General features: G+C 42.0%; 1 protein-coding gene across 1 annotated transcript in view; it reads right to left on the reverse strand.

The window, feature by feature from the left end:
- ISM1 (isthmin 1) overlaps positions 1–8,157 on the reverse strand; it is a 45,020-nt gene extending 36,863 nt beyond the window's left edge. Inside the window, exon 1 of the mRNA XM_075203956.1 lies at positions 7,243–8,157. Within this exon, the coding sequence (XP_075060057.1) occupies positions 7,243–7,356 (114 nt within the window). The 5' untranslated portion in view covers positions 7,357–8,157. The remainder of the gene's footprint in view (positions 1–7,242) is intronic.
- Positions 8,158–26,854: the final 18,697 nt, after the last annotated feature.

Consider the following 26,854-nt stretch of genomic DNA (forward strand, 5'->3'; position numbering starts at 1 on the left):
TCTTTGTTAGTAAACATATTTTGCATTTTAGGCAATGGAATTACTTTTGCTTTTATCATTTCTAGGAGACATTAATAAGCTTTGGAATACAGATTCCTCTAAGGGGGATATTCAGTTCTTGCAATGTGTGCCTCGAGGTGCCCCAGGAAAAGGCTGCAAAGACACTTTCATGAGATGTCCAGCCTGAAATCTCCATAGAGATGCAAGGACAATTTGTAGTAATGTGCACAGCCAGACATTATGGCGATGTCCAGCGGTACATCGCTATGAGCTAAACCACCACCTAAATGTGTAAGCTACACACACTTGCATAAACTAGAAGTTGACGTGTCGGATTATGTCCAACACCCCAAATATGCTGTCTTTCCCTTCTCTCTAATGACTCAAATTGATGATAGAATAGATCTTAACTACCGTTACATCAATACGCCTCCACAACCGACAGACCTGGTGGATTCTCTGTCTGGGGATCCCCATAGATTCAAGAAAACCTGGAAACCTTTGAACCAATTTACCACTCAGTATACATCTACAGACAGTCCTGCTTGGACAGTTGCTGGGATCATAAGGTAAAAACAAGAGCGCAAGCATAAAGATGCTAGAGGTTTTCTAGTGAATCACTTGGAAAATATTTTCCCTCTTGAGCTTGGCTCTTTCTTTCTTAGGATACAGGGTGACCCAAGGTTATGTCCCAGCAAATTCAAGCACCTAATGATCAGTAAAAAGGACTGGTTGCAAAATAAGTTTTAAAAGAGACAGTCATTCCCAGAGTTTACCGTGAATTGGTCCTTCTTATGCAAAAGGGGATGGAGACCTATTACACTTTTCTTATGCAACACCCAGGATAGATGGGATGAGGTCCTGAGACACCTCCACCCCCCCCCTTCCCTTTGTAATCTAGGGAGCTGGTCTATCGCCTGCTGCCACTAGAGGCAAATGTACAACATCACTGACATAATATTAGTGACATGGGATAGATGAGGGAGAATTTTCCGCAGAAAGTGACAGGATGATATAAAGGAGAGGCAGCAAACATTGAAGGGAGAGAGGGATATTACCCCCGCAGAGGAAGGAAGCGTGAACACTGCTGTGAGAGGAGGGTGAGCTAGAGAGCCACCATTTTGGATGTGACTGCCCCATTGATATTCTGTCCATGTAGCCCTTAAGAACTGTGCAGGAGGAGATGTATATAGAACCTTTAAATATTTATTTTATTACTGCAAGAATTTAAGAATGTGCTGGAGTGAAGGAGGAGTATAAATAAAGAGTTTATTTTGCAATATAGGGATGGTCTGGTGCCCGCATTATTTAGACATCTGATTGCACTGCACCACCAAGTTACATCACCTGTGTCCCAACACCTTCACAGAGACTCTAAAAATAACCTGCGTGTGCGGGGACCCTCTGGTCATCTACATCCACGCCAGGAGGTAGCCAGTGCTGAGAAGGAGGTGCACTGCCTAAACTGTGCACTTCAACACTACACACAGTGACAGGGGGTTACTTTTATAATACAGCAAGCATGGTAGAAATTCCATTTAGCACGATGCATCTTCGGAATGTCCACGGAGTCACATTGCGCCAATGTTATGGAATTTAGACTAAGCTCCAATGGGTCAGGGACTGAAGCGAGTGAGTTCTCTGTACAGCGCTGCGGAATTACTAGCGCTAGATAAATAGCTGATAATGAGCACAGAACTTGAGAAACTATGTACTGTAAATTCAATATCCGTGAAATGATTCAGTCCTACTTCAATGCCGTGATAAGCAAATAACGACTTCATTTATAATTGTCACAACTAAACTGGAATGACCAGTTATGCCACCTGACACTTGTTAAATTGATTAGGGCATATACAATTTGAAATACATTAGGTTCTATTTTGGTATAGCAACTTTTACATACAAACGTTCCAATGTGAATAGTGAACTTTTTACATTTCACTTCGCGGGACCCTTTCTTGTAAAGACACGTAGACTGCCTTATCTTTGTAATTCCAGAGTGCCCTGTTATGAGGTAAGGGATAGAGGTTGTTGATGAAAGCCGTTAAAAAAAAAAAAGAGAATTTTTTTTTTTTTTAATAAATGTAATTCAGCCGAGAGGACACATTGCAATCATTCTTGGTACATGCCCGTAAAATAGCGATGAAACGATACAGCAAGACATAATGAAATATCAACAGACCTGCTATATTCATTATTGGGTGTAGAAAGAAGGCTCTGCATTGTGATCTCAAATATCACACACCACGGCACATGCTACCTCAGAAGAAATCTGCTTCAATACCGCACAGATGTACACTTAAATTGTCAGGGGAAAAATCAATGATCTTTTCAACAGAAGGATTTTGTTCAGAGATGGTCAGTGGTTTTCTTTTTAGAAGTGCCATCATTTCTTTATCACTTCCCCAGCTGTGTGCTTCTTCCTTTCTAATTTATCAGAAGCAAAAAGTCAAGTTTAAGCTACTGGCAAAATCTCTTAAGGAACGTAATTTATGTTCCCAGACGTTGTCTGGTCTTAAATAATGCAGAATACATTTCTAATTTCATATGCAAGGAATGTCGGTACTCTCATTGACAGAGGGCCCTTAGATTTCATGGTCGCTTTATCACTTTTTAAACTTTAAAAAAACTTAAGGATTTTACGGACTCTTTATATTCAAAAAAAATGCAGGATTACATTATGTATTTTTTATTGTCTGACAAATTAATATATATATGTGGCACATGTTGATTAAATAATTAGTCACCTTGTTTGTCATGGATACTTACATAGAGTCTTATTTAAGGGGAAATGTATAAAGTTGCAGATTGTAAAATTTTGGAATGGATTAACAAAAAATAAAAAAAAATGAAACAATACAATTTTCAAAGCACCACATTACAAATTGCCATCCTGACTTTTGGGCATAGGAATTAATTTTATTATTTAAAAAAAAAATAAAAAAATTATTTTCTCCATACGCAAGTGAAATCATTGTTCCCCCAATGTGATTGTAGTACGGTGGTATTAATATGAAGTCTTATTCTGTTCTAATCCACTTGCAAAAAGAAAGAAACACCACACCTTGTTGCCAACTGCTCCTGAGCTCCCAACATGAAAAGTCCAGCAAGCCTGCCTACTTAATAGATGGCCAGCCAATCAGGAACAGACTCTCGCTCATCCTAGAAGACTGTGCCCAACGTGAAGTAGAAGCATCAAAGACAAAATCGCATGGGGGCGTAGGCTGGGGTGGCAAAATATAGAGCACAAACTGCACCCCCACCCCAAAAAAAACCCCAAAAACCCCCATAAGACACAACCGAGAGAGTATGGGCCTCTATGGGGGAGATTCAAATAGACGCAAAGTGCCTCCGTGAACAACCGCGAGACACCTTGCGGTAAAGATTAGACATGAATCTCCCCACTCATTTTTACCTCGACCCCCATAGAGATGCAAGGGGAAGTGAGGGGAGATTTCTAAAATAATTGGCGCCAATGTGCGCAGGGCGATGTCCGAGCGCCACATCAGCAATTGAACCTCCATCTATAAATGTGAGCAAAGTGTGTCATCATCATTATTCAGTCAACTAGCCATAACCAAATTACTGGATACAAATGTATTCTGAAGGTTTTCCCCAAAATATAAGAAGTTCCTGGTCTTCTACTCAGGTGCCCTCTATATGGCATTTTATACATCCACTACACACAAAAGCAAAAAAGTAACAAATAAACACTGCATTATTCCAGTAAACTAGAATTTTCTCTTCTTCAAGTTAGTGCACAAACTCCAGAAATGAAGGGTTATAATCAGCACTTTTAAACTCCCTCAGACTAGATTACAGCCACAGAAGTTTTTAGCATCCATAAAATTCAGGGGATTGAAAGGAGCCCCCCCCCCCCCCCACCCTTCCCCTTCTCAAATACACTCAACTCTCCCCACCAGCACCCATGCAGAACAGTAATTCAGTACACACACAAAAGACAACTTTCACTTAAGCTGCATCTTTCCATAGTGGAAAATTTCTTATACTGGAATATTAAACCTTGAAATTGCACTTTAATGCGAATTTATTATATGAACAAACTATAAAGCAGGTACAGGATTTCCGCCGTGCAGATGTTACGCTTCACTTTAGTATATATTAATTACTTGCAAATGATCAAGTTAATATTTGTTCGAGATATTTCAATTCAGAAATACAGCTGCTTAAACAAAAATAATTTACTTGAAGGGACTTCCAAGAGATAGAATTACAATATTGGAGCTTTCAAATCCTGTTACATTGAGGAGGATAATTTAAACCATTTGGTACTAAAGGGAGCCTTCGAGCAGTGAAGAGATTCAGGAATGTTAGGGGTTTTTGGAACACAGACTAACATGAAAGTTGCTTATACTGTATGTTACAAGGAGTCATCCGCAATGGAGAGCCTCTCAAAGGTTGCACGTTTACCATGAAGTGTGCTCAGTGGGTAAGGGCCACTAGTGGCAAATGTATCAAAACAATCTAAATTCTTCTGTTCATGCTAACCTAGGTGCACAGTAGACTAAACTATATACAAACAAACATTTAAATGAAAGATGAAGAGAACATTGATGTTCAAATACCTTTGAATCTCTTAACAACAAAACGTCAACAGCTGTGTCATTGAGCTAAGGTCAAACGGTTAAAAGACATTGTGCGAGTGAGACATGATTAGTCCTATACAGAATATATAGGAAAAGGGTGAAAATGGAAATTTACACTTGGAAAAGACATTGTAGATTTCTCTGCCATAAAATGCATGTATATTTATTAATTACACACCAATAGGACATTTATATACATGTTAATAGCCACACACCTTTGATTCCAGGTGAAGCCAACTTGAACTTGATAGGTTTAGGATGGAATGGCCAGGAACAAAAGTCACCTCATCATCATTTATTTATATAGCGCCACTAATTCCGCAACGCTGTACAGAGAACCCACTCACATCAGTCCCTGCCCCATTGGAGCTTACAGTCTAAATTTCCTAATATAGACACACACGGGTCAATTTTTGATAGCAGCCAATTAACCTACCAGTATGTTTTTGGAGTGTGGGAGGAAACCGGAGCACCCGGAGGAAACCCACGCATATACAGGGAGAACATACAAACTCCACACAGATAAGGCCATGGTCAGGAATTGAACTCATGACCCCAGCGCTGTGAGACAGAAGTGCTAAATACTAGGCCACTGTGCTGCCCTCAGGCAGCAGAATCTGGGTGCGCCAGGGATCAGAACAAGTTCCTATTTCTGCTGCTCCTCTACAGCGACACCAAGAGAAACACACTGTACCCTGTCCACCATATCTCCTGCTGACAATCATGTCAGCAGCAAATTCTGGCTCCTGGAATAACTGTCCTCCTATCCCCATTCTCCCTGCTGGTACCATGTGCTCAAGACAGAAGACAGCACGTGGACATCTCATACTACGCATCCACAGTCTCCTCCAGATGCCAGTCATATGAACACCTCTGTATAAACCTCTGCAGCAGTGGTAGCCTAGAGTGGCATTAGGGACAGGAATGGCTTTAACTTGACCCTGTCCAACTACCAATCTTACCCATTATAACAGACCTGCAGAATGGTTATGAAGGAATAAATAGAAAGGTCAACATTTACACAGTAGATGGACCAAGGAGTTCTAGCCACTAATATTTCCCTATAGGATGAGGTTGGAAACACATACATTATCTATAAACCATTGTCATCACGGTGGAAGTTGCATTACAAAACACTCGAGATGGGATATGCACTAGTAGCAGCACATCCTAGGACCTCATTTTCAACTTCCTTGTTACAATTGCTTCAATGTGTTCATCTCCATAACAGAACAACAGATAGAGCACTGGAATGATACTATAGGTTAAACTTAATCACTACTAAAAAAAAAAAAAAAAAAAAAAAAAGTGTATCCCTGAAAAGCACATTAAGATTCTGTCTGAAATATGTCAGAAATGTTTTTAATATCAATATTGCACCCCCAACTCTATTCCGCAAGGGCATCACCCCAGCCATCACTCATACACGTCAGACTGATAGGGCTACAATTGGAGTGACAGGCAACAGAAATAGTTTGACTACTACAAATTCCATTTTAAGCAGTTGTTAGAAAATACTTAGGGGTACATTTATAGAAGTTTCTTTGGAGTAAAAAATGTTTTATTTCCTTTTGCACCATATTTACCAACTGTGATCCCTTATTTTTCTTTACTCCCAGATATGACCCTTGGAACAAGTGTTGAAATTCTGACATCATATATGTGAAAGAAAATAGTTGAGACATTTACTCACTGCATAAGAAGAAAACAAGTGTTCTTCTGGTCAGGGCACAAAGAGGTTGACATAGTCAAGGCAACTGTTGCCCAATGAGAGAGATTTTGTGTGCCTGTGCTTATTTAATCTTTTTTTTTTTTATATATGTTACATCAATCAGTCTTATTTTAAGACAATTTAAAACTATATTTAATTATGCTCTAGGTTTTCACCCAAATACTTTAGTGGATGCATCTTTGATGTCCATATGTTTGGAGTTTGCTGGGCTGCAGAGCATAAATTGTATCCCTAATCTGTCTGTTAAGAAGACTTTATAATCTCATCATTTCGGTTCACCATAAATGAAAGTAATAACCATATGGCAGCAGTTTCTGAAGTGACAGACGCTAGGATTTTTTTTAAACTTGTGCCAAGTCTCTATTAAATAGGGATTCTGCTACCAAAATTTAGAGGAGACTGAAGCTGCATGTAGCTTTGTAGCGAATGGTGAACTACAATTTACATCATATTCTTCCAGCCATTCAGTAATGCAATGAATAATTATATACCTTGCAAATTTAAAGTGTAACACCAACAGGAAGGTTTTAATTATTTATAGAATTTAAGCATGTAGCTACTGAGGAACTGCAACTGTCACTCACAGCAAATAAGATTCAACATCAGCTAAGTGGATAATATCATAAAAAAAAAACAACACAACAAAAACACCACAACACAACTTCATGGCCACTATAGAGTGTGAGGTTAATGAGTTAATCGTTCCAAAACTGAACGGGGATGAACGTCATCTATAAATACAGTCTATGGATATTTAACATATATAATTGTTAGTTTCCTAGTAGCCTATATAGCCAATAAGAAAATATAAACCATATGACTAAAAACTGTATATCAACAACAGAATAGTGTGGTGTCACCATTAAAACTATATAATTTGATAACAAGTAATTTAAATACCTGATGCTGACTGACATTGGCAGGACTGGCTGGGCTGCCTCTAAGCACAGTAATGTGCAGAGTGAGTAGTAGAAGTCCTAACAACAGGAGTAGCTCAGCTGCCAGCCGCACCATCCTCTTGATGCGTCCAGTTTTCAGTGCCCGTTCACTCGGGCCAGCTGCACCCCCGCTCTCCGGATCCAGGGGTGCCGGCTGGGTGGAGGAGCCGGAGGAGCCACCGCCACCACCGCAGCAAATAGGAGCCACTGCGGGACAGGAAGGAACAAAGCCCCAGGGAAAGCTACAGGGGAGGGGGCGAGTGAGGGTCTCCCCAAGCCGGGGGTGGAGGCAGTTTAGCAACGGGCAGGACTTCCTTGAGCCAGCTGAGATCCAGAGTTAACATGGGCTGCTTTCTGCACCCCAAGACTCACCCCGAAATGACGTAGCACCCAATCCAAGTGTGCGCAGGTAATAGGTGTGCAATATCCCAATGAGCCAGATCCAGTAGGAGGGCGCACTGCAGACACTGATATCCTAGCACGGAGGGGGGACTGCACGGTACAGGAGGTTATTGTCCAGCTGTGCTCCACGTGCAGTCTGACATTTAGGAATCAGAAGGAAGCTCTAGGAATATTTGTCATTTCTATGACACTCGGTGTTGGCCCCTGGTTCAGACAGAAGTCTTCTTGCTCCGGGCTCAGTGTTTGCTTAGCTCGGGCAGGCAGTTGCTGTGCGCTCCAGAGTGTGCGCTGTATCCATTCCACACAAGTCTCATTACAATCAGCTCTCCATGAAGTCTCTTACCTGGCACATCTAAAAAGTCTATCTGGATTTCCCGCTGTAGTTATTTGCACCCTGTCCCCGCCCCCTTTGGCTGTTGCCCCCTGTATCTACTACCCCTGAGCTACAGAGACTGCTCGCTCCAATCTATTTGTGTGTAGACGCCCAGCGTGTCAAATGGGCTTTATAGTGCACTCCAAGTGCTTGTTGTTGCTGTGTGTTACCCCTCCCCCTGTCATTACACTACCCTCCCACCCCCATTCTCCCCTCTCTCCCCCGTGGAGTTTGCTCCAGCTCAGCCAGGGATAATTTACAAACAATCTTCCTTACTCGCCACAGGGGGATGCAGCTATCCACCACATCTAGCCGCGCAGCAGTGCTGTATGGCTAACTTGGGGGTAGCTAGTAGGGTCCTGCTAATAGATTTTTGACTGACAGAGCTGATAAGTCTTACTAGCCCGTACAAAGCAACCAGAATCCCTCAATATGTCTGCTGCAGTAAACTGGGTATATCTAAAAATAAAATAGGTCTGGAACTAGTGTGTACCAAATTTCAGATTCTGCAGAACCTCTTTGTGGGGTTTTTTCTGCGCTATAAGACTAAAGCTGCTTTCGAAGAAGTTCTGCAGCAGCTGTATGCCTTACTGTCCACCATAGACAAGTAAATGTATTTTGTGTACAAGTCTTTAGTTAGAACCAAAGTATACAATTAAATTATAATTAAATACACTTAATTTTTTTAAAAAAAATAAATAAATACAAACCTGCAACTAAAGTAAATGACAGCCACAAAACAGAATAGAAATACAGCACATGGCCAGAAGATATGTAAACAGATCATTGTTATTGGAAATAAAATTAATTTTAAAGGAGTTCTTTATTATTTGCTTTAAAATGAAAAAGCATTTAAAACAAAATGATCTAGAGAGAAAACAAATAGGCTCCTTTTCTAGTTAGGCTATAATTCTCTTTGAATAATATATTGGTTATTTACTAACAAAGTGCAATTGTGCAGCAACTAGCTGTGACTAATCTAAATAATAAAATGTATGCCTAATTGGGTGATTGCTGAACATTTGCACTTTATTATCCCCCTTGACTTTCATGTAAAAATGGAAAAGACATTGTACTTAGGAAATAGTAGTTTTACTTGTCAACAATTAGGGACAAATTAAGTGGCATCCTTTCTACCAAAATTCATTTATTTTTGGTGAAGCTTTGTCCCTGTTGAAATCTATGACTGTCACTGGAAAATGAGGATTATTGGCAAGTGTCATAGTGCAACTTTTGGCATATTATTGGTGATTGCCGAACCTTAGCTACCTCTAGGCAAACCTAGTTGGTCGCCTTGGGCACCAAGGGTTAAGGGGCACCTAAAACACTGATGGCCTTATTCATTAAAGAATGCAAAGTGAACACAATTTGTATTTTTTTTAATTGAACGGATATTCATCATCATCATCATCATCATCATTTATTTATATAGCGCCACTAATTCCGCAGCGCTGTGCAGAGAACTCATTCACATCAGTCCCTGCCCCATTGGAGCTTACAGTCTAAATTCCCTAATATAGACACACACTCACACACATAGACATATACATACAGACAGAGAGGTAGAGACTAGGGTAAATTTTCGATAGCAGCCAATTAACCTACCAGTATGTTTTTGGAGTGTGGATATTGCACTTAAGTAGGTCTGTATTCAAGGACAAGCGGGTCTGAAGAATCGTGTATAGTTGAAAACGGGTATCAGACACAACACACTGCAGGATGTGCACAATGCATATGTATATGTGAAGTCCCATCAGAACACACATATATATATATATATATATATTTATATATATATATATATATATATATATATATATATATATATATATATATATTAATACATTAATAGCTGTTAATAATATAATCATTCTTAAAAATATATTGGAAATTTTTATTTTTTATTTTTGTACAGGAAAATTATATCAGGATATTGTTAATGCATACTGTAGCATTTTTACAGTTGCTCTTAATTGTAAACACACGTTCTGACACGCATACCTGGCCCGCATCACTATCAATCGGCACTTAAATCTGACCTGTAGCGGGTTCAAGTAATAAGGCTAAATACGTACCTGAGAAATACCCGAAACTTGAATCAGATGGGTGTGGGAGAGCTTGACCTCACTGTACATTGACCTTGTGCATACGCTCCTTCTCTCCCACGTTCCGTCCTTGGCTGTTGGAAGAGTCCTATGCGCTCGAGGATGAATTGCATGCACTTGCGTTCACTGGCGTATAGTCCGTTTCTGAGCATGCTCAGATCAATTTTATGCAAAACACGGCATGGATTTGCATTTACGCTCCTTAATGTATCAGGCCCTGAATAAGTGACATAATATCCCTCATTTAGTGTTTTTATTTCTCTTGTGGTGACTCCACGCAGACCGCTAACATGGAGGGGCAACAGCCAGCAGCTCCTTACCTGTGACGCTCCCTGATGCTGCTACTCCACCATGTTGGTAATAGGCTGGGAGTGTGGCTTTGGGCCTGCTCCACACTCCCAGTCTGACTATGCCACCCCCTGCTCCACACCAGGTAAAAAGCTGAGGAACAGTGTCTGTAGCGTGGGGGCAACTCTGTCTGCACAGAGCACCACAGACATATAGGGGCGTATTCAATTGTTGGCGGAAATGCCGAAAATCCCGCGTTTGTGCACTATTACCATTATTACGGTAATAGTGCGCGGAAAATCCGTTAATACGGTAATTTTCTCGCTGGATTTCAGCTGAAATCCAGCTAACTACTACCGTAATATCGGTAGTAGTTTTTACGCGGGTGGACTTTCGGACAATTGAATATGCCCCATAGAGCTGTAAGTAACAGAATAAATTGTGTTCTATTTATAATATCTGTCACACAAATGCAGCGCAGATAAAGTATTTAGTATCTTTGGTTGCGTATCATTAAATCATGTTAGAAATGACCATCAATGAACTAGCTACTCAAATGTTTTGCTGTTTCATGAGTCTCAACTGTTTTTATTTAAGCTGGTTTATCTCTAAATATTCAGTACCTCATACAAAATCGATGATAGGCTGCAATGTCTAAATATTGGTTAAGCACAAAAATTGGTTGCATTTAATTGATAAGTGCAGTTTAATATACAAAAAAAACAAACTATATAATGAAAAAGTTATCAAATAGGTCTTGTATATATTATTTAGCTGTAATAACCCCAGTATCCTGAAAATACTTCATATAGAAATATTAAGAGATAAACAGTTCAAAGTGTTTGTGTCTGCATGTTCATATAAACATTCAGACTAGCAATGTGGATAGATGAGTCACAGAGCATTCAATTCCCCTGGGTTTATTCTTTAAGTGACAACAAACAGGAAATTGGATTGAGGGATTCAATTGATGCTGCTCCCTTTTCAAAGACCTGTTGCATCCTGGCTATGCGTTGAGGTTTCCCTTAGTTATACAGTATAGATAATAAGGATATTTGAAGACACCTCAGTGTTCCTTGCCTGAATAAAAGCAATTATTCAGCCTTAACACCAATTCAGAAGTGATGCATTTTTTTACAGTCACTGTTATAGTTTCTGAAGTAGGAATCCCTTTATTCTGTATTATTCTAGCAGATAAAACATTTATCAGACCAATCGTTCGTTTCTTACCACATCTGGGGGTAAATGGAAGATTATGCAGCGCCGCTTGAAATTTAATCGCGGAAGAGGCTGAACACGCGGGTGTTGAAGAACCCACAGATTGATACATTTACCCCCTGGTGTAATGTAAGAAAATACTGAGTTTCCTCATCCGTTAAACTGTACATGCCATCATCAGTAACACTGTTATACTCAGGGTAGTGGGTGCTGAACATTAGTTGTTGTAAAAGGGCAGAGATTCAGTGCAAAAAATAAAAAGTAATGTTTGCTATGATATCAAGCACACAATATATATACTATATATATATATATATAGAGAGAGAGAGAGAGAGAGAGAGAGATTTCATTTAAATATTGTATTTAGTGTATGCTCACATTTTCCCCAGTGCCGTACTGCCCTCCATCTGGTGCAGCAGCGCGGAATGCAATGAATTAAGAGAGATGTGCCGACACTGCTCTCACCCCCACTCCCCTCTCTTATATACCAGACTGCATCTTATTTGCATGTGGGCAAAGCAGGAACTATAGAAAAAGAATAGGCCATGCGTAGAAAAGACATTGATTACAAAAATAAGCTTGGACATAAAGTAAGCATGACCATTGGTAGTTTGTAGATATTTTTTGAACCAGAAAATGTTTATTTATAGTCAGGGCCGGATTAACCATAGGGCTAACTGGGCTACAGCCCAGGGGCCTATGGCATCCAGGGGGCCCTTGAAAGTGCTCAGCAGCAGTAGTGATCGGTCGGGGGCGCCCCCGGCGCGATCAGTGCTGCTGAGCACTTTCACTGCAGTACTTCTCCGGAGCGCTGTAGTCTCCTTACTGAGGAGATCTCGTGAGTCTCACTCTCACGAGATCTCCTCAGTAAAGAGCGTACAGCGCGCCGGAGAAGGAGGTAGGTTTGCGGGCAGCTCTGATCACGGGGGGGCAGGGGGCGGGCAGCTCGGATCACGGGGGGGGGGGGGGGGCCCTCATGGGGGAATGGAGGCCAGTGGCGGATCCAGGGGGGGGGGGGCGATCGGGGCTTGCTGCCGGCGGCTGCACACTGTGCAGGTCCGTTCAGCAGTGACAGTGTGCTGCCCGGCTGCTCTGATTGTGTTTTAAACACAATCAGAGCAGCGGGGCAGCACACTGTCACTGCCGAGCGGACCTGCACATACCGTGCAGCCGCCGGCAGCCTTAGAAATTAGAAAGGGGGCGGGGCCTAAATCGCCCCCCCCCTAAAAATCGCCCGGGGTATAGCAAAAGTCTGGATCCGCCCCTGATGGAGGCCCTCTTAGCCCAGGGGCCTCCATTCCCTTAATCTGGCACTGTTTATAGTGACAGGTCAGAGAAACTTTTCCAGTGTTTGTTCTGGGAAACACGTACAAGCCACTCATGGTATCACTCATGGTGCTGCCATGCAACCCTCATTTCCAGGCTATTGTGGGAGGCAATTAAGAGTTAGCATCTATTGACGAGCTATTCCTATGCTTATAACTATATCCTCTTCCAAAGCCATGTGGTTAAATCTGTTATTTGGCTGCTTGTATGGACCACTGTTACCCACCTGGCTTCTGTCTACTGAGTGTACTAAGTGCAGCACTGAAGGAAACCCCATCAATCTCACAATTTTCAGATTTTATTGGTATAAACATGAGTGACCCGGAAACAATTGCTTTCTTATGACAGTCTTGCTCTCACTTGCCTGAAGTACAAGACAAGACATATGTCAGTAAGGGCGATGATACACTCAGTCAGTCTATCATAAAAGTGAATTGGGAGCGCTGTTCCCCTGTTACATCATAGCCATTATACTGTCAAGACCCTGCACACAGTGTTCTACATTTCTAATTGGGTGGCCCTGACTTCTGAAACAGAAGAGCAAAGTGCTAATGACAACAAACATAACTAACCGTGGGGCCTTTAGCTTCTGCTTGCAAGATCAGCTCATGGATGTGCCTGCTGGGATATACAGAGATGTGGGCACAGCTTGAGAGTGGTAGAAGTGATAGATGATAAGTAAACTCAGATCAGCAGGCTGTGTTGTGCAATTGTTGATGCAGTTGGTAGAGTTAAATGCAGTTCTCCACCACAAGGTATTAGCAGCAGGAGTGAGGGGTATTTTGTCTTTCAAAATATTAGGTACCTCATTTTGAGTATTATTAATAGTTACCAACTTTTGGTTGGTGTCCTCCAGGAGATCCCGGGGGCAGGTGGGTGTGTGGGGCGGGGCTCACCAAATTGCATTATTTGGACCCGTCCCCTAAACAGGCAACACAATTTTACCCTATTCCAACAGGGACGGGACGACAATGACGCGAGAATCGCGTCACTAAGCCCCGCCCCACCCTGTTAACTAACGAAGGATGCTGAATGTGGGAGGTTGCCCTGCTCTCCCGGGAGTCTGGGAGGATTCCCAGAAATTTGGGAGTCTCCCGGACATTCTGGGAGAGTAGGAAACTATGGAAGTATTGCTCCAGAGGTTGCCTGATGTCAATAGTAACGTTGAGCTTGATTCAGAGTAGAACGCAAGCATAAGCTTAACTTGCGATTGAAAAAGTTGCAAGCAAATGTATGCATATGTACGCTGTATTCAGTGTTGACGATGCTCCCAGGTCTAAATTAGTAGCCGATGGGTCCGCTTGACAACAGACACACCCCTTTTACGTCCAAATTGTGACCATGTACAAAAACCTATTATTTTATATATTATGAGCACAATTGCTATGAAGCATCATTTAAACATGAATAACCAGCTAATACAGCAGGAGCAACCTCCCGACAGGTGTGCAAAAGTTAATATTTATTTTATGTTTGCTACAACCCACCCGGCAAATCCTAATCTCTGGCCAAGCGACTACTAGAGCCTAAATAATCGTCAGCGAATAATTAGCAAATCTCGAATTACAAGACGTTTGCTAGTTCAGACCATCATGATCATCCTCATCTGCTACTTACACCTGAGCCTGACCACTCGCAAATAAAACCCCTTTTTCAGCCATATCTGCGACCATGTCCCATTCTGAATCCGTACACAATTGCATGAACACGCCCTTACTGTACATTGCCTAGATTAGAATCCCCCCCCCCCTCTACCGTCATGATTGGTAAGTGCCAAAAAGTCCCAGGTCTGAATAGCCGTAGTTGCATAGGTTCAATGTCTGAGCATGCGTAGTGAAAAAAAAGCAAATATACGCTAACCAAACAGACATACGTCTAACTCTGAATCGGGCCCATTACGTTTATCCATTATCTTACTGCTATGGAGACTCGGGTAGCTGAATAACATTGCCTCTAACCAGTTAGTCCACAAGCCGGGTCATTAGGAGAGTAACACTTCCCTTCCTTGGGAAGCACCCAGCGTTATTATTATTGCATATATATGTATGTATATATATATATATATATATATATATATATATATATATATATATATATTATGCAGCAATGCACAGAGAGGTAGTACATACAATATAATAAGTGTGGCATGTACCACTGCCTATATATCTATTATTATTAAGTTTAATTTATATAGCCTACTTTACATCTGGGAAATTCTGAACCAATGCTGTTCCTACTGGCTACAGTCAGCTGTATTAGACTATTAGGTTACTGGTTACTGAAAAGGGAGCTATATTTAAAGGTGACTTGCCACTAGCAGGTATATGTAGTATGGAATGGATGTTATTTAACTAAATAACTCCCAAAAATCTATGGGGAAAAACATGCATTTTCTACCTGTATTTGCCTGATAGAGGGAACAGTGAAGAGCACACCTGTGGGTTCATCACTCCACGGGCAGCGGAGCTGTCACCCAGTCATTGCTCCTTTCTGGTCTATGCTGATGAAAATGCTCACAGAGAGATTAGCATATGAGTTAGGCTGATTAACATGCTCCAGGCCAGATCTTCTCCTTTTGAGGGAATGGAGGAATTCATGTTTTGCTTCAAGTTTCTATTTGTTTCATTTTAGTACTAGCCAGGCCCCATTTTATATACATAGCTACATGCTTACTTAGGCCATACTTGAAAATTTTTTAGAGAAGTTGGAGAGATCCCTAAGCCTTGAGAAAGACCTATAATGCAAAGGTTGAAATGCGTCAGAAGGTAAGAGTGATAGAAGCGAATACCAAGGTTCCAGCACGATTCATCACCAGTGCAAGAGAAGGACGGTGTGGACTTGCATGCTATGGGCTGTTTCTTTATGGGACTCTGTATACCAACACTCAGGAGTAATTGAGGAGAGGAACTTTAAGGAATGAGGTGAGAAGATCCTGGTGCCGAAGTGGTTTTGTTATCTACTCGATTTGCATTTGTGTAAGTGCATTTTCAATAGGGCCTTCGAACCAAAGATGAAGGAGATCCCCTCAGAATATTTGCATATGTAAATCTCATCTTGTTGTCTCACTCAGGGGTTTTCAGTGGCTTGGGAACTTGGAGACTGTACACAATTTCTGGCACTTATATGGTGTAGGTATTGTTGACACAGGGTGTATGTATATACAGCCATGGCCAAAAGTTTTGAGAATGACACAAGTATTGGTTTTCACAAAGTTTGCTGCTTCAGTGTTTTTAGACCTTTTTGTCAGATGTTGCTATGATATACTGAAGTAAAATTACAAGCATTACATAAGTGTCAACGGCTTTTATTGACAATTACATTAAGTTTATGCAAAGAGTCAATATTTGCAGTGTTGTCCCTTCTTTTTGAAGACCTCTGCAATTCGTCCGGGCATGCTGTCAATCAACTTCAGGGCCACATACTGACTTATGGCTGCCTATTCTTGCCTAATCAATGCTTGGAGTTTGTCAGAATTTTGTCAGCCTCTTGAGGATTGACCACAAGTTCTCAATGGAATTAAGGTCTAGGGAGTTTCCTGGCCATGGACCCAAAATTTCTATGTTTTGATCCCCAAGTCACTTAGTTATCACTTTTGCCTTACTTTTGCCTTTGCTGGAAAATGCATTGATCGTACCAAACTGTTCTTAGTTGGTTTGGAGAAGTTGCTCTTGGAGGATGTTTTGGTACCATTCTTTATTCATGGCTGTGTTCTTAGGCAAAATTGTGAGTGAGCCCACTCCCTTGGCTGAGAAGCAACCCCATACATGAATGGTCTCAGGATGCTTTACTGTTGGCATGACACAGAGCTGGTGGTAGCACTCACCTTTCCTTCTCCGTACAGGTTAATCCAGATGTCCCAAACAGTCTGAAATGGGGTTCATCAGAGAAAATGACTTTAACCCAATCCTCAGAAGTCCAAGCCCTGTACCTTTTGCAGAATACCAGTCTATTCCTGATGTTTTTCCTGGAGAGATGTGGCTTCTTTGCTGGCCTTCTTCATAACAGGCCATCCTCCAAAAATCTTCGCCTCACTCTGCGTACAGATGCACTCACACTTAGCTGCTGCCATAACTGAGCAAGCTCTGCACTGGTGGGAGTGGACATTGAAGAGGTCTTCAAAAAGAAGGGTCAACACTGCAAATATTGACTGTTTGCATAAACTTAATGTAAAAGCCTTTAATGCTTATGAAATGCTTGTAATTTTACTTTAGTATACCATAGCAACATCTGACAAAAAGGTCTAAAAAAACTGAAGCAGAATCTTTGTGAAAACCAATAATTATACCATTCTCAAAACTTTTGGCCATGCCTGTATTTTCGAAAATACTACACTATCATTGTTTCCTTTATATTTTATATTCTACCCATGTTACCTAAATACCATTACAAGTTATCATTTAGTAACATCAAGTATATCAGTGACTTTTTTTCTGAAAATTTGAAGAAGTGTCATCTGTGGGACTGTATTATGTAAGGTTGTTATTTACCATTATGTAAGGTTGTTATTTACCATTATTTGTGTACTAGTGTTTTTTGGAATAGACACACTTTTGAAGAATTTTCCTATTGGTACCATCTCTATGTGCAAGAGATCAGCTCCGTATTGCCATATCTTTTTTGTGTATTGTATGTACTTTTGAATGGGTTTTGGGTGGAACCCTTATTGATATAGGTATTGGCTGCAGATTTTTGTGCGTCGCTATTCACTACTATATTCATTTAAGATCCTGGTGACTGCCTGTATTACGTCATGGCAGTCCCACAGCCTATACATAAAGCCGTAATGTGTGTCACCACACAGCGGAGGGGTTGGGCCAGGATGACACGTTTCACTGTGAATTGCATCTTCAAGCCTGCCTCCATCGACTTCACTAGGGAAGTGAACTGGATTGTGGAGGCTGTACTGCTCTTCCGGGGGTTTGGGAGAACTCCTAGAAATTTGTGAGTCCTGTGGACATTCTGGGAGAGTAGGCAACTGTGACTGAAAAAAAGACTCAGGTGCATAAAGTTCAACATTTCATAAATTCTAATTGTGTTGAACAATAGGAAGGCATAAAAAAACTCAGACAGTTGTCAAATTTAGCTACATCTAAGGTGGTCGCCTGGAGTTAAACAATTTCATCTTACTCATGTAGTGCTTTTATCTTTCCTGGGATGTGTGTGGTAAGGGATACTCTTATGTGAGGTCCCTAAACCATATCAAAGATGTGGTCTAACTAGTGACTTAGAAATTGGTGATACCTTGTTTGCATTATGTGCTTTATTATGCATCCCAGGATTTTGTTCATCTTTGCAACCGCTGCCTGGAACTGTGTATATGGACACTTCATTTTCAAGGTCATCTACAAGAATAAGTAGACTGAAGTGGACAGGGTCCAATACTGATCCCTGTGTGTAGCCCAGTAACAACTTTAGCCTAGTTTGTATATGTTTCCTTTATCTTTTACCTCCTATCCTTCACATGGTTTATACCCAAATGCAGTACATACTTTTACCCCTAGATCTATAAATCTCATCTTATGCACCACACTATTATGGAACAGTATAAAGCAGCGATTCCCAAAGCGTGCGCCGCAGCTCCCAGGGGTGCCGTGGCGTTGTCACAGGGGTACCACGGCAAGGGAAGAAAAAAAAAAGCAATCTGGCAGCGCCCGGGACCCTGCATCCTGCTCCCTGTTCTCTTCTCACTGAATGTTTGGCGTGACGTCATCATGTCTGACATATTCAGTGAGTAGCGTCAGGAGAGAGAAGCTGGAAGAAAGAAGACAGAAGAAAAAGAAGAGAGAAGGCCAAGTAAGTAAAGTAAAGGAACGGAGGTGAAATGGTGATTGGAAACAACAATGGAGGGCGCAGTGAAATGGTGAAGGGGCAGTGTGAGGACATGAAAGGGCAGTGTGAGGACATGAAGGGACAATGTGAGGATATGAAGGGACAATGCAAGGACATGAAGGGACAATGCGAGGACATGAAGGGTCAGTGTGAGGACATGAAGTGACAATGTAAGGACATGAAGGGACAATCCGAGGACATGAAGGGACAATGTGAGGACATGAAGGGACAGTGTGAGGACATGAAGGGACAGTGTGTGGATATGAAGGGACATTGTGAGGACATGAAGGGACAATGTGAGGATATGAATGGACAATGTGAGGACATGAAGGGACAATGTGAGGACATGAAGGGACAGTGTGAGGACATGAAGGGACAGTGTGTGGATATGAAGGGACATTGTGAGGACATGAAGGGACAGTGTGAGGACATGAAGGGACAATGTGAGGATATGAATGGACAATGTGAGGACATGAAGGGACAATGTGAGGATATGAATGGACAATGCGAGGACATGAAGGGACAGTGTGAGGACATGAAGGGACAATGTGAGGACATGAAGGGACAATGTGAGGATATGAATGGACAATGTGAGGACATGAAGGGACAATGTGAGGATATGAATGGACAATGCGAGGACATGAAGGGACAATGTGAGGACATGAAGGGTCAGTGTGAGGACATGAAGTGACAATGTAAGGACATGAAGGGACAGTGTGAGGACATGAAGGGACAGTGTGTGGATATGAAGGGACAGTGTGAGGACATGAAGGGACAATGTGAGGACATGAAGGGACAGTGTGAGGACATGAAGGGACAATGTGAGGACATGAAGGGACAATGTGAGGACATGAAGGGACAATGCGAGGGCATGAAGTGACAATGTAAGGACATGAATGGACAATGCGAGGACATGAAGGGGTAGTGTGAGGACATGAAGGGACAATGTGAATAGATGAAGGGACAAAGTGAGGATATAAAGGGCACAGTGGCTTAGTGGTTAGCACTTCTGCCTCACAGCACTGGGGTCATGAGTTCGATTCCTGACCATGGCCTTATCTGTGTGGAATTTGTATGTTCTCCCCGTGTTTGCGTGGAACCACAGTGTTGTCTATAAGCTCAAGGGTGCATGGATGGGTTTCCTCCCACAATCCAAAAGCATACTGGTAGGTTAATTGGCTGCTATCAAATTGACCCTAGTCTCTCTCTCTCTCTGTGTGTGTGTGTGTGTGTGTGTGTATGTTAGAGAATTTAGATTGTAAGCTCCAATGGGGCAGAGACTGATGTGAATAAGTTCTCTGTACATCGATGCAGAATTAGTGGCGCTATATAAATAAATGATGATGATGATGATGACAATGTGAGGATATGAAAGGGCAGTGTGAGTATGAAGGGGCAGTGTGAGGACAAGAAGGGACAATGTGAGGACATGAAGGAGCACAGTGTAATGGTGAAGGGGCACAGTGTGAGCATGAAGGGGCACAGTGCAATGGTGAAGGGGCACAGTGTAATGGGAAAGGGGCAGAGTAATCATGAAAGAGCACAGTGTAATGGTGAAGGGGCACAATGTGAGCATGAAGGAGCACAGTGTAATGGTGAAGGGGCACAATGTGAGCATGAAGGGGCACAGTGCAATGGTGAAGGGGCACAGTGTAATGGGAAAGGGGCAGTGTTATCATGAAAGAGCACAGTGTAATGGTGAAGGGGCACAGTGTAATAATCTTTGTACATATTGTTGTTTTTATTTTGTTTAATCTTATTCTTCTTGATAATAGCTGTAATTTGTTCTTTGACAGAAATATAATTTTTAAAAATATATAAAAATATTATTTTCCCTTTGATTTATGTGTAGGATTTATGCAAACAACTTAATGAGTATTTCTGTCCTGACCTAAATACTTATAACGTTATTTTGACCCAACTACTTATAAAACGGGACTGCTCAGTAATTATTTTGGATTAGGGGTGCCTAAGGGTGCCGCGAACTGAAAAAGTTTGGGAACCTCTGGTATGAAGCCTTTTGCAGAATCCAGTTATATCACATCAATCTCACTACCAAGGCCCAGTTTGCAAGTGACCAAGTAATGTTAGATCAGATAAAAATATTTGATGCAAGTATGAACAATGATACTGTAGGTGGCACTGTTACTATTGCTATCTATAAAGTGTGCTGTTCTTAACACAGTTTTCATATCTATCCTAGTGAGAGCTTTTTAACATCTATAAGAGAGTTGACGAGCAGTTGCTGTAAATAGAGCAGCTAAAATTTCCGGTAAGAAAGGAAGATCCTGTTTAGTAGCTAAATGAGAAATGACAGAGCGGCACACATAAAGTACATAAAACCCTAGCTACAGACATAAGGTCACAACATATTAGAAATCAGTGTACAAAAAAAATAAACTGTAGGAAATGATGGTGTGAAAGGTCATTAAGGTCCAAACTGGGCAGCGTGTGTACAGGAGCCTCATTGTGGTTTTTCTAATTTTTTCCACATGGTTTCCAAGTGCCATCACTGTCAGAGTTCTGTGGGCGTTCTTAATAGAAACGGAAATATGAATAAGAAGTGGGAATGTGGCCCCTGCTCCCTGGGACTGTAAAAAGAATTTGCAGATGGTGCCTGGGCCAAATGGCATTATAAACAGAGGCACTGGGTTCATAGACACGTTCTGAGCACGCTGAGTAATAGCAACTGACTTTCACATAAATGTGGTAACTCATAACAAAGGAATGCTCGCTGCATAGTTAGGAGAAAATGGCAATTTACTGTGCCACAGGAAAAAGAAGTAGAACATGACTAATATATCTGTTTATATAATAATGTGCCATCAATTCCTTGCTTGTGTAACAAACTTGTCCTTGTGTTATCGCTATTTCAGATGCTATGCCCGTGTTTCCTGCTAATTGAGCATGCCCAGTTGATAGCTTTTTACAGACGTACGGGCCAGAGTTATTAGAATTATATATAGGTTATTATAGCTTTATTATGACGTGAGTAAGTGTTCCGTCACAGGTCTGTGATGTCAGTCTCTCCTCTAGTTCAGTCTATTGTTTGGTGTGTCTGATCAAAAGGTTGTGTTGGCCTTTATTTGTGCTTTGTGCATTACTCTGTCTAACTTACTGTTATCCTCAACTCTACTTTTTTTTGGTAGTGATCCTGAGCCAGGCCTTTGAACCATTGCTACCTGCTTCAACCTTGATCTATATGTTGACTTTGGTTCCTGTCTCATCGTTCTGTATAGACAGCTGCTGCCTAGTGAGGATAGCTCTGGGGACCAATATTTGTACGTTTCCTGTAGTGAAGTCCTTCAGAAAACCAAGGTTCCCATTAGACTCCGTGCCTCAAATTTAGACACGGCCGATCTCTAGTAGTATGGTGGATTTATACGTGAGACAGTATGTTATACTAGTGTTATAGGTAGAGTTCCCAAATGTCAAGTATATTTACATTTCTTTAGGACAGACTTCATTGCCTCTTGAATTAGTTGCGTTGATTTAATTGAAATCAGAATGGCCTGCCTGTTGTATATGCTTGTTACTATGTGACTGCAACTACTTTCAGTTTGTTAATTTTAATAAAAACCTTCGCACTATTATAAATTGTTGCCGTTTTTGTTTTTCCGCTTGTTCAAGCACCCTCTATCTTTCTGGAAATCCTTGTCCTGCATGTCTTCAGTACAGCCGATGAAGGAAAAACGAGATGTTCATGTGTTTGTTCTATAATATCCAGCTTTGATTCGTCTAGGCTTGGGGTTAGTGCATGCCAGAAAGAGAGTTACTGGAGTTGTACCTTATTTACCTACTTGTATCTGTTTTGTGAGACTGCTATTGTGAGTGCCTTGATATATTAACTTTTATTAGACTCTGTAAAGCCACTGACTCCTTTAACGGGTTGCTTGAATTTTTTGAATCTTTATTGATTTACTTTTATATCTGTATTAACTAGGAATTTCTGTGTTATTGAACCAGCAGTACAACTTTGTTTCTAAATGCTTTTATTGAATTGCTGTGTCATGTTTCTCACTATACTTTTCTATCATTTTTATAATTAAAGTCTATCTGTCATCTTCACACAGGGAAAGTAATCATTTTTGTGAGCTGATCCAATGTTCATGCTTCATGTTTCATGGCCCACTGATATCACTGGTTCCTATTGGCTGATTTCTTGTATATGCTGTTTCAATATATAAAAAATGGTTGCCTCCATAGTTTGGAGGTGACATGTCCAGTTTAAGGTACAAATTTGCTAGAGAGCACTGGCAACTAGAAGTCACACTGAACTGTACTTTTGAATCTAGTCTCTTTCTATGATGTCCTTGCTTACTATTGTGCCTGTACTATCTGTACTATCAGGGCTGCCGTCAGAAATTGTGGAGCCCAGTACAAATGAAGAGGGAGGCCAGGTCACCCCTCTCTTTGACCATCCCCATCCCCCCCTCGGTTCAGTGGACACAGAGATGTAGCATGGAGCCATGACACCCAGAAAAATAATATGGCCCACAGACCTCCCCACATGCCCATAACATGTCCATCAGACCTCCCCACATGCTGATCAGACCTCCCCACATGCCCTCTAGATTCCCATCAGACCTCCCCATATGCCCCATCAGACCATCCCACATGTCCCATCAGACCTTTCCACATGCCCCATCAGACTTTCCCACATGCCTCACATTCCCCACAGACCTCTCCAGATGCCCCACATGCCCCATCACACCTCCCCACATGTCCCATCAGACCTCTCCACATGTCCCATCAGACCTCCCCAAATGTCCCATCAGACCTCCCCAAATGCCCTATCAGACCTCCCCACATGACCCATCAGACATCCCACATGCCTCATCAGACCTCCCACATGCCCCACCAGACCTCCCCACATGCTCCACAGACCGTCCCACATACCCCAAAGACCTCCCCACATGCCCCATCAGACCTCCCCACATTCCCCACAGACCTCCCTACATGCCCTATCAGACCTCCCCACATGCCCCATCAGACCTCCCCACATTCCCCACAGACCTCCCTTCATGTCCCATCAGACCTCCCCACATGCCCCATCAGACTTTCCCACATGCCCCATCAGACTTTCCCACATGCCCCATCAGACTTTCCCACATGCCCCACAGACCTCCCCACATGCCCCACAGACCTCTCCACATGCCCCACAGACCTCCCTACATGCCCTATCAGACCTCCCCACATGCCCCATCAGACCTCCCCACATTCCCCACAGACCTCCCCACATTCCCCACAGACCTCCCTACATGCCCCATCAGACCTCCCCACATTCCCCACAGACCTCCCTTCATGCCCCATCAGACCTCCCCACATGCTCCACATGCCTATCACAGACCTCCCTACATGCCCTATCAGACCTCCCCACATACCCCATCAGACCTCCCCACATGCCCCATCAGACCTTCCCACATGCCCCATCAGACCTCTCCACATGCCCCACAGACCTCCCTAGATGCCCCATCAGACCTCCCCACATGCCCCATCAGACCTCCCCACATTCCCCACAGACCTCCCCACATGCCCCATCAGACCTCCCCACATGCCCCATCAGACCTCCCCACATGCCCCATCAGACCTCCCCACATACTCTTTATCAGAGAGAGAGAGAGAGATATCAGGCCTGAGTCATTAAGGAAAGGAAGACAAGAAAATGAGTAAATGTTCTCTGGGACAAACCATTTTACAATCCAAGGGGTGTAAATTAGTTTATTATTTTGCACATAAGTTAAATATTGGCTGTTTTTCATCTAGCACACAAATACTTGATAGCTTTATTTTACACTGAAATTTAATGTTGATCTAGGACATGCTCTACCCCAACTTTAAATCTGTCCCCACATTTTAAATTTACCTCCCCCGCCATTGAAACATGGTTTTGCACAGGTGCAAAGTTACTCATTTTTTATGCTTTGCTCTCCTTACTGACTCAGGCCCATCATGTATATTGCACTGACTGTGGGATAAGTATTACTAGTATTAGTACCAGTACTAGTACCAGCCCGTATCACAATACCTTCCCCATATATTATAAATAACACCCTACCCTTTACAGCAATACCCAAATTTTCTAAAAACAGTCCAGGCCCCATACACTGGTACCTCCCATACGCCCCTGTGTTCTACAATTATTATATGACTGGTCCTGAATTACTTATCTTCTGTGCATGTCTAGATTTACATTTTTGGTTCCCCAGGACACTTTCTGTGCTATCTCTCTACCAGGGGCTGCAGTGCCCATTTCCTCAAATGCTACCATGGCCCATCTGTATAATATAAATAAATGTAAATAATTCAACCCATGGCTAAATGATTACAATATGTACATAATAATTGAATGTCTGAATGTTCAGCCTATGATTTTAATGTGTGAATACAAATATATTAGTGATGTCAGTGAGTAGAGTGTCCCTCTGGGCTTTGCCTATGTAGCCTTACCATAAATACCATTCTGCCACTGTGGTCATTGTCCCAGGTCTGTACACTTGCTGGAACTGACTGAATGCAATAACTAGTAACACTGATACTGAGGGCTGTGCTGACAGTCTGTGGTCTGTGATTTCTGAGAGAAAGGCAGCTGGTTTATACTTTAATCTTTCCATATTTCTTTATGTTATTTCCTGACTTTGACATTTTTCCAGTCACTGAAATCAATAGTTTACAGCATTATTTATACACCGGGTATAGCTTCAACAGACTGCAGTTTTATAGGTATGTAGAAAATGTATGTTAAAAACAGAAACCCTAATTATGAATTCCCATATCTAACTGTATATAATTGCATAGTCTGGGGTCAGGAGGACACGATGCTCTGCAGAGCTATCCTTATGTTCTTTATATATGGGAATAAAATCTATACTATAATATTTCCAGCAAAATGTTAAATATTTAAACGTTGTATCTTTGCCTCCTGTGACCCTCTCTTGCCACTCTCATCACATAGGTGCAACTCCCTGATTTTTCTCAACCAAAAGGGTCGTAGCTTTGCATCAAATGGATGGAGTATGGGCAGGTTGGGTTTATGGTTTAGCTTGGTTAGAGTGCAGCTTGGGTGGACTGGACGGGGGGATAGGGAATGTTAGCAGGCATCCTATTGTGATGTCCCAAGCAAATTGCCCTGATCAGGCCTGGCCAATCAGTGGCTTTCAAGGGGTTGTGAAACTACAGCATACTTGCTGACTTAATTTTTAACCTCCGGGAGATCCCGGAGGAGGGGGTGGGTCTGGATGGCGGAAGGGGGCGGGACTAATTGATTGCATCATTTGGCCCTACCCGCTACTAAATTGACATTTTGTCGCTGGGGACTGGCCAAATTGACATGATTCCCAAATTGCATCATTGAGGCTCACATCCTGCCTACTTCTCTAGGAAGTGGGCAGGATGCGGGAGAACTGCCTGCTCTCCCGAGAGTCCGGGACACCTACCCGGAATTCAGGAGTCTCCGGGACATTCCGGAAGACTAGGCAAGTATGAACTACAAGCCCCAGCATTCTTTGCTGGTTGATAGCCAGCTGATAGCTGGCAGGGCATGATAGGACTTGTAGTTTCAAAACACCTGGAGAGCCGCAGATTGGCCGCGCCTCACCCTGATCATCCACCAGCAGCTGCACTGCCTGTACCTGTTTTTCATTCGGAGGTTTTTGCACAAACAACACCATTGCATCTACCAAATTTATCAAATAATACGGGAAATAGCATAATGGGCGAGTTTGGAAGTAGTTTTTTTCTCCTCAAAATACTAAGTTCTATCAGTGTTCTCCATGCTGAGTAAGATGTATCTGAAAGAAAATAAGAGTGGGCTCCTAAGCGGCACTAACTTGAACTGACTGAAGTTACTTTTATTAGTTTAGTAACCTGTCACTTGTTAACTCCAGTTGCGACTCGTAAATTGAGGCCTATATTTAGCAGTCAACAGAATTCTAATGGATGCAATTTTTTTAAAAATATTTATTTTAAGTCTAATTAAATATGGTACAGCAGGGAGAAAGAGCAAAGGCACACATAGGCCGGACACTCCTATG

Source organism: Mixophyes fleayi, chromosome 3 (assembly GCF_038048845.1).
Source record: "Mixophyes fleayi isolate aMixFle1 chromosome 3, aMixFle1.hap1, whole genome shotgun sequence".
Taxonomy (NCBI): Eukaryota; Metazoa; Chordata; class Amphibia; order Anura; family Limnodynastidae; genus Mixophyes; species Mixophyes fleayi.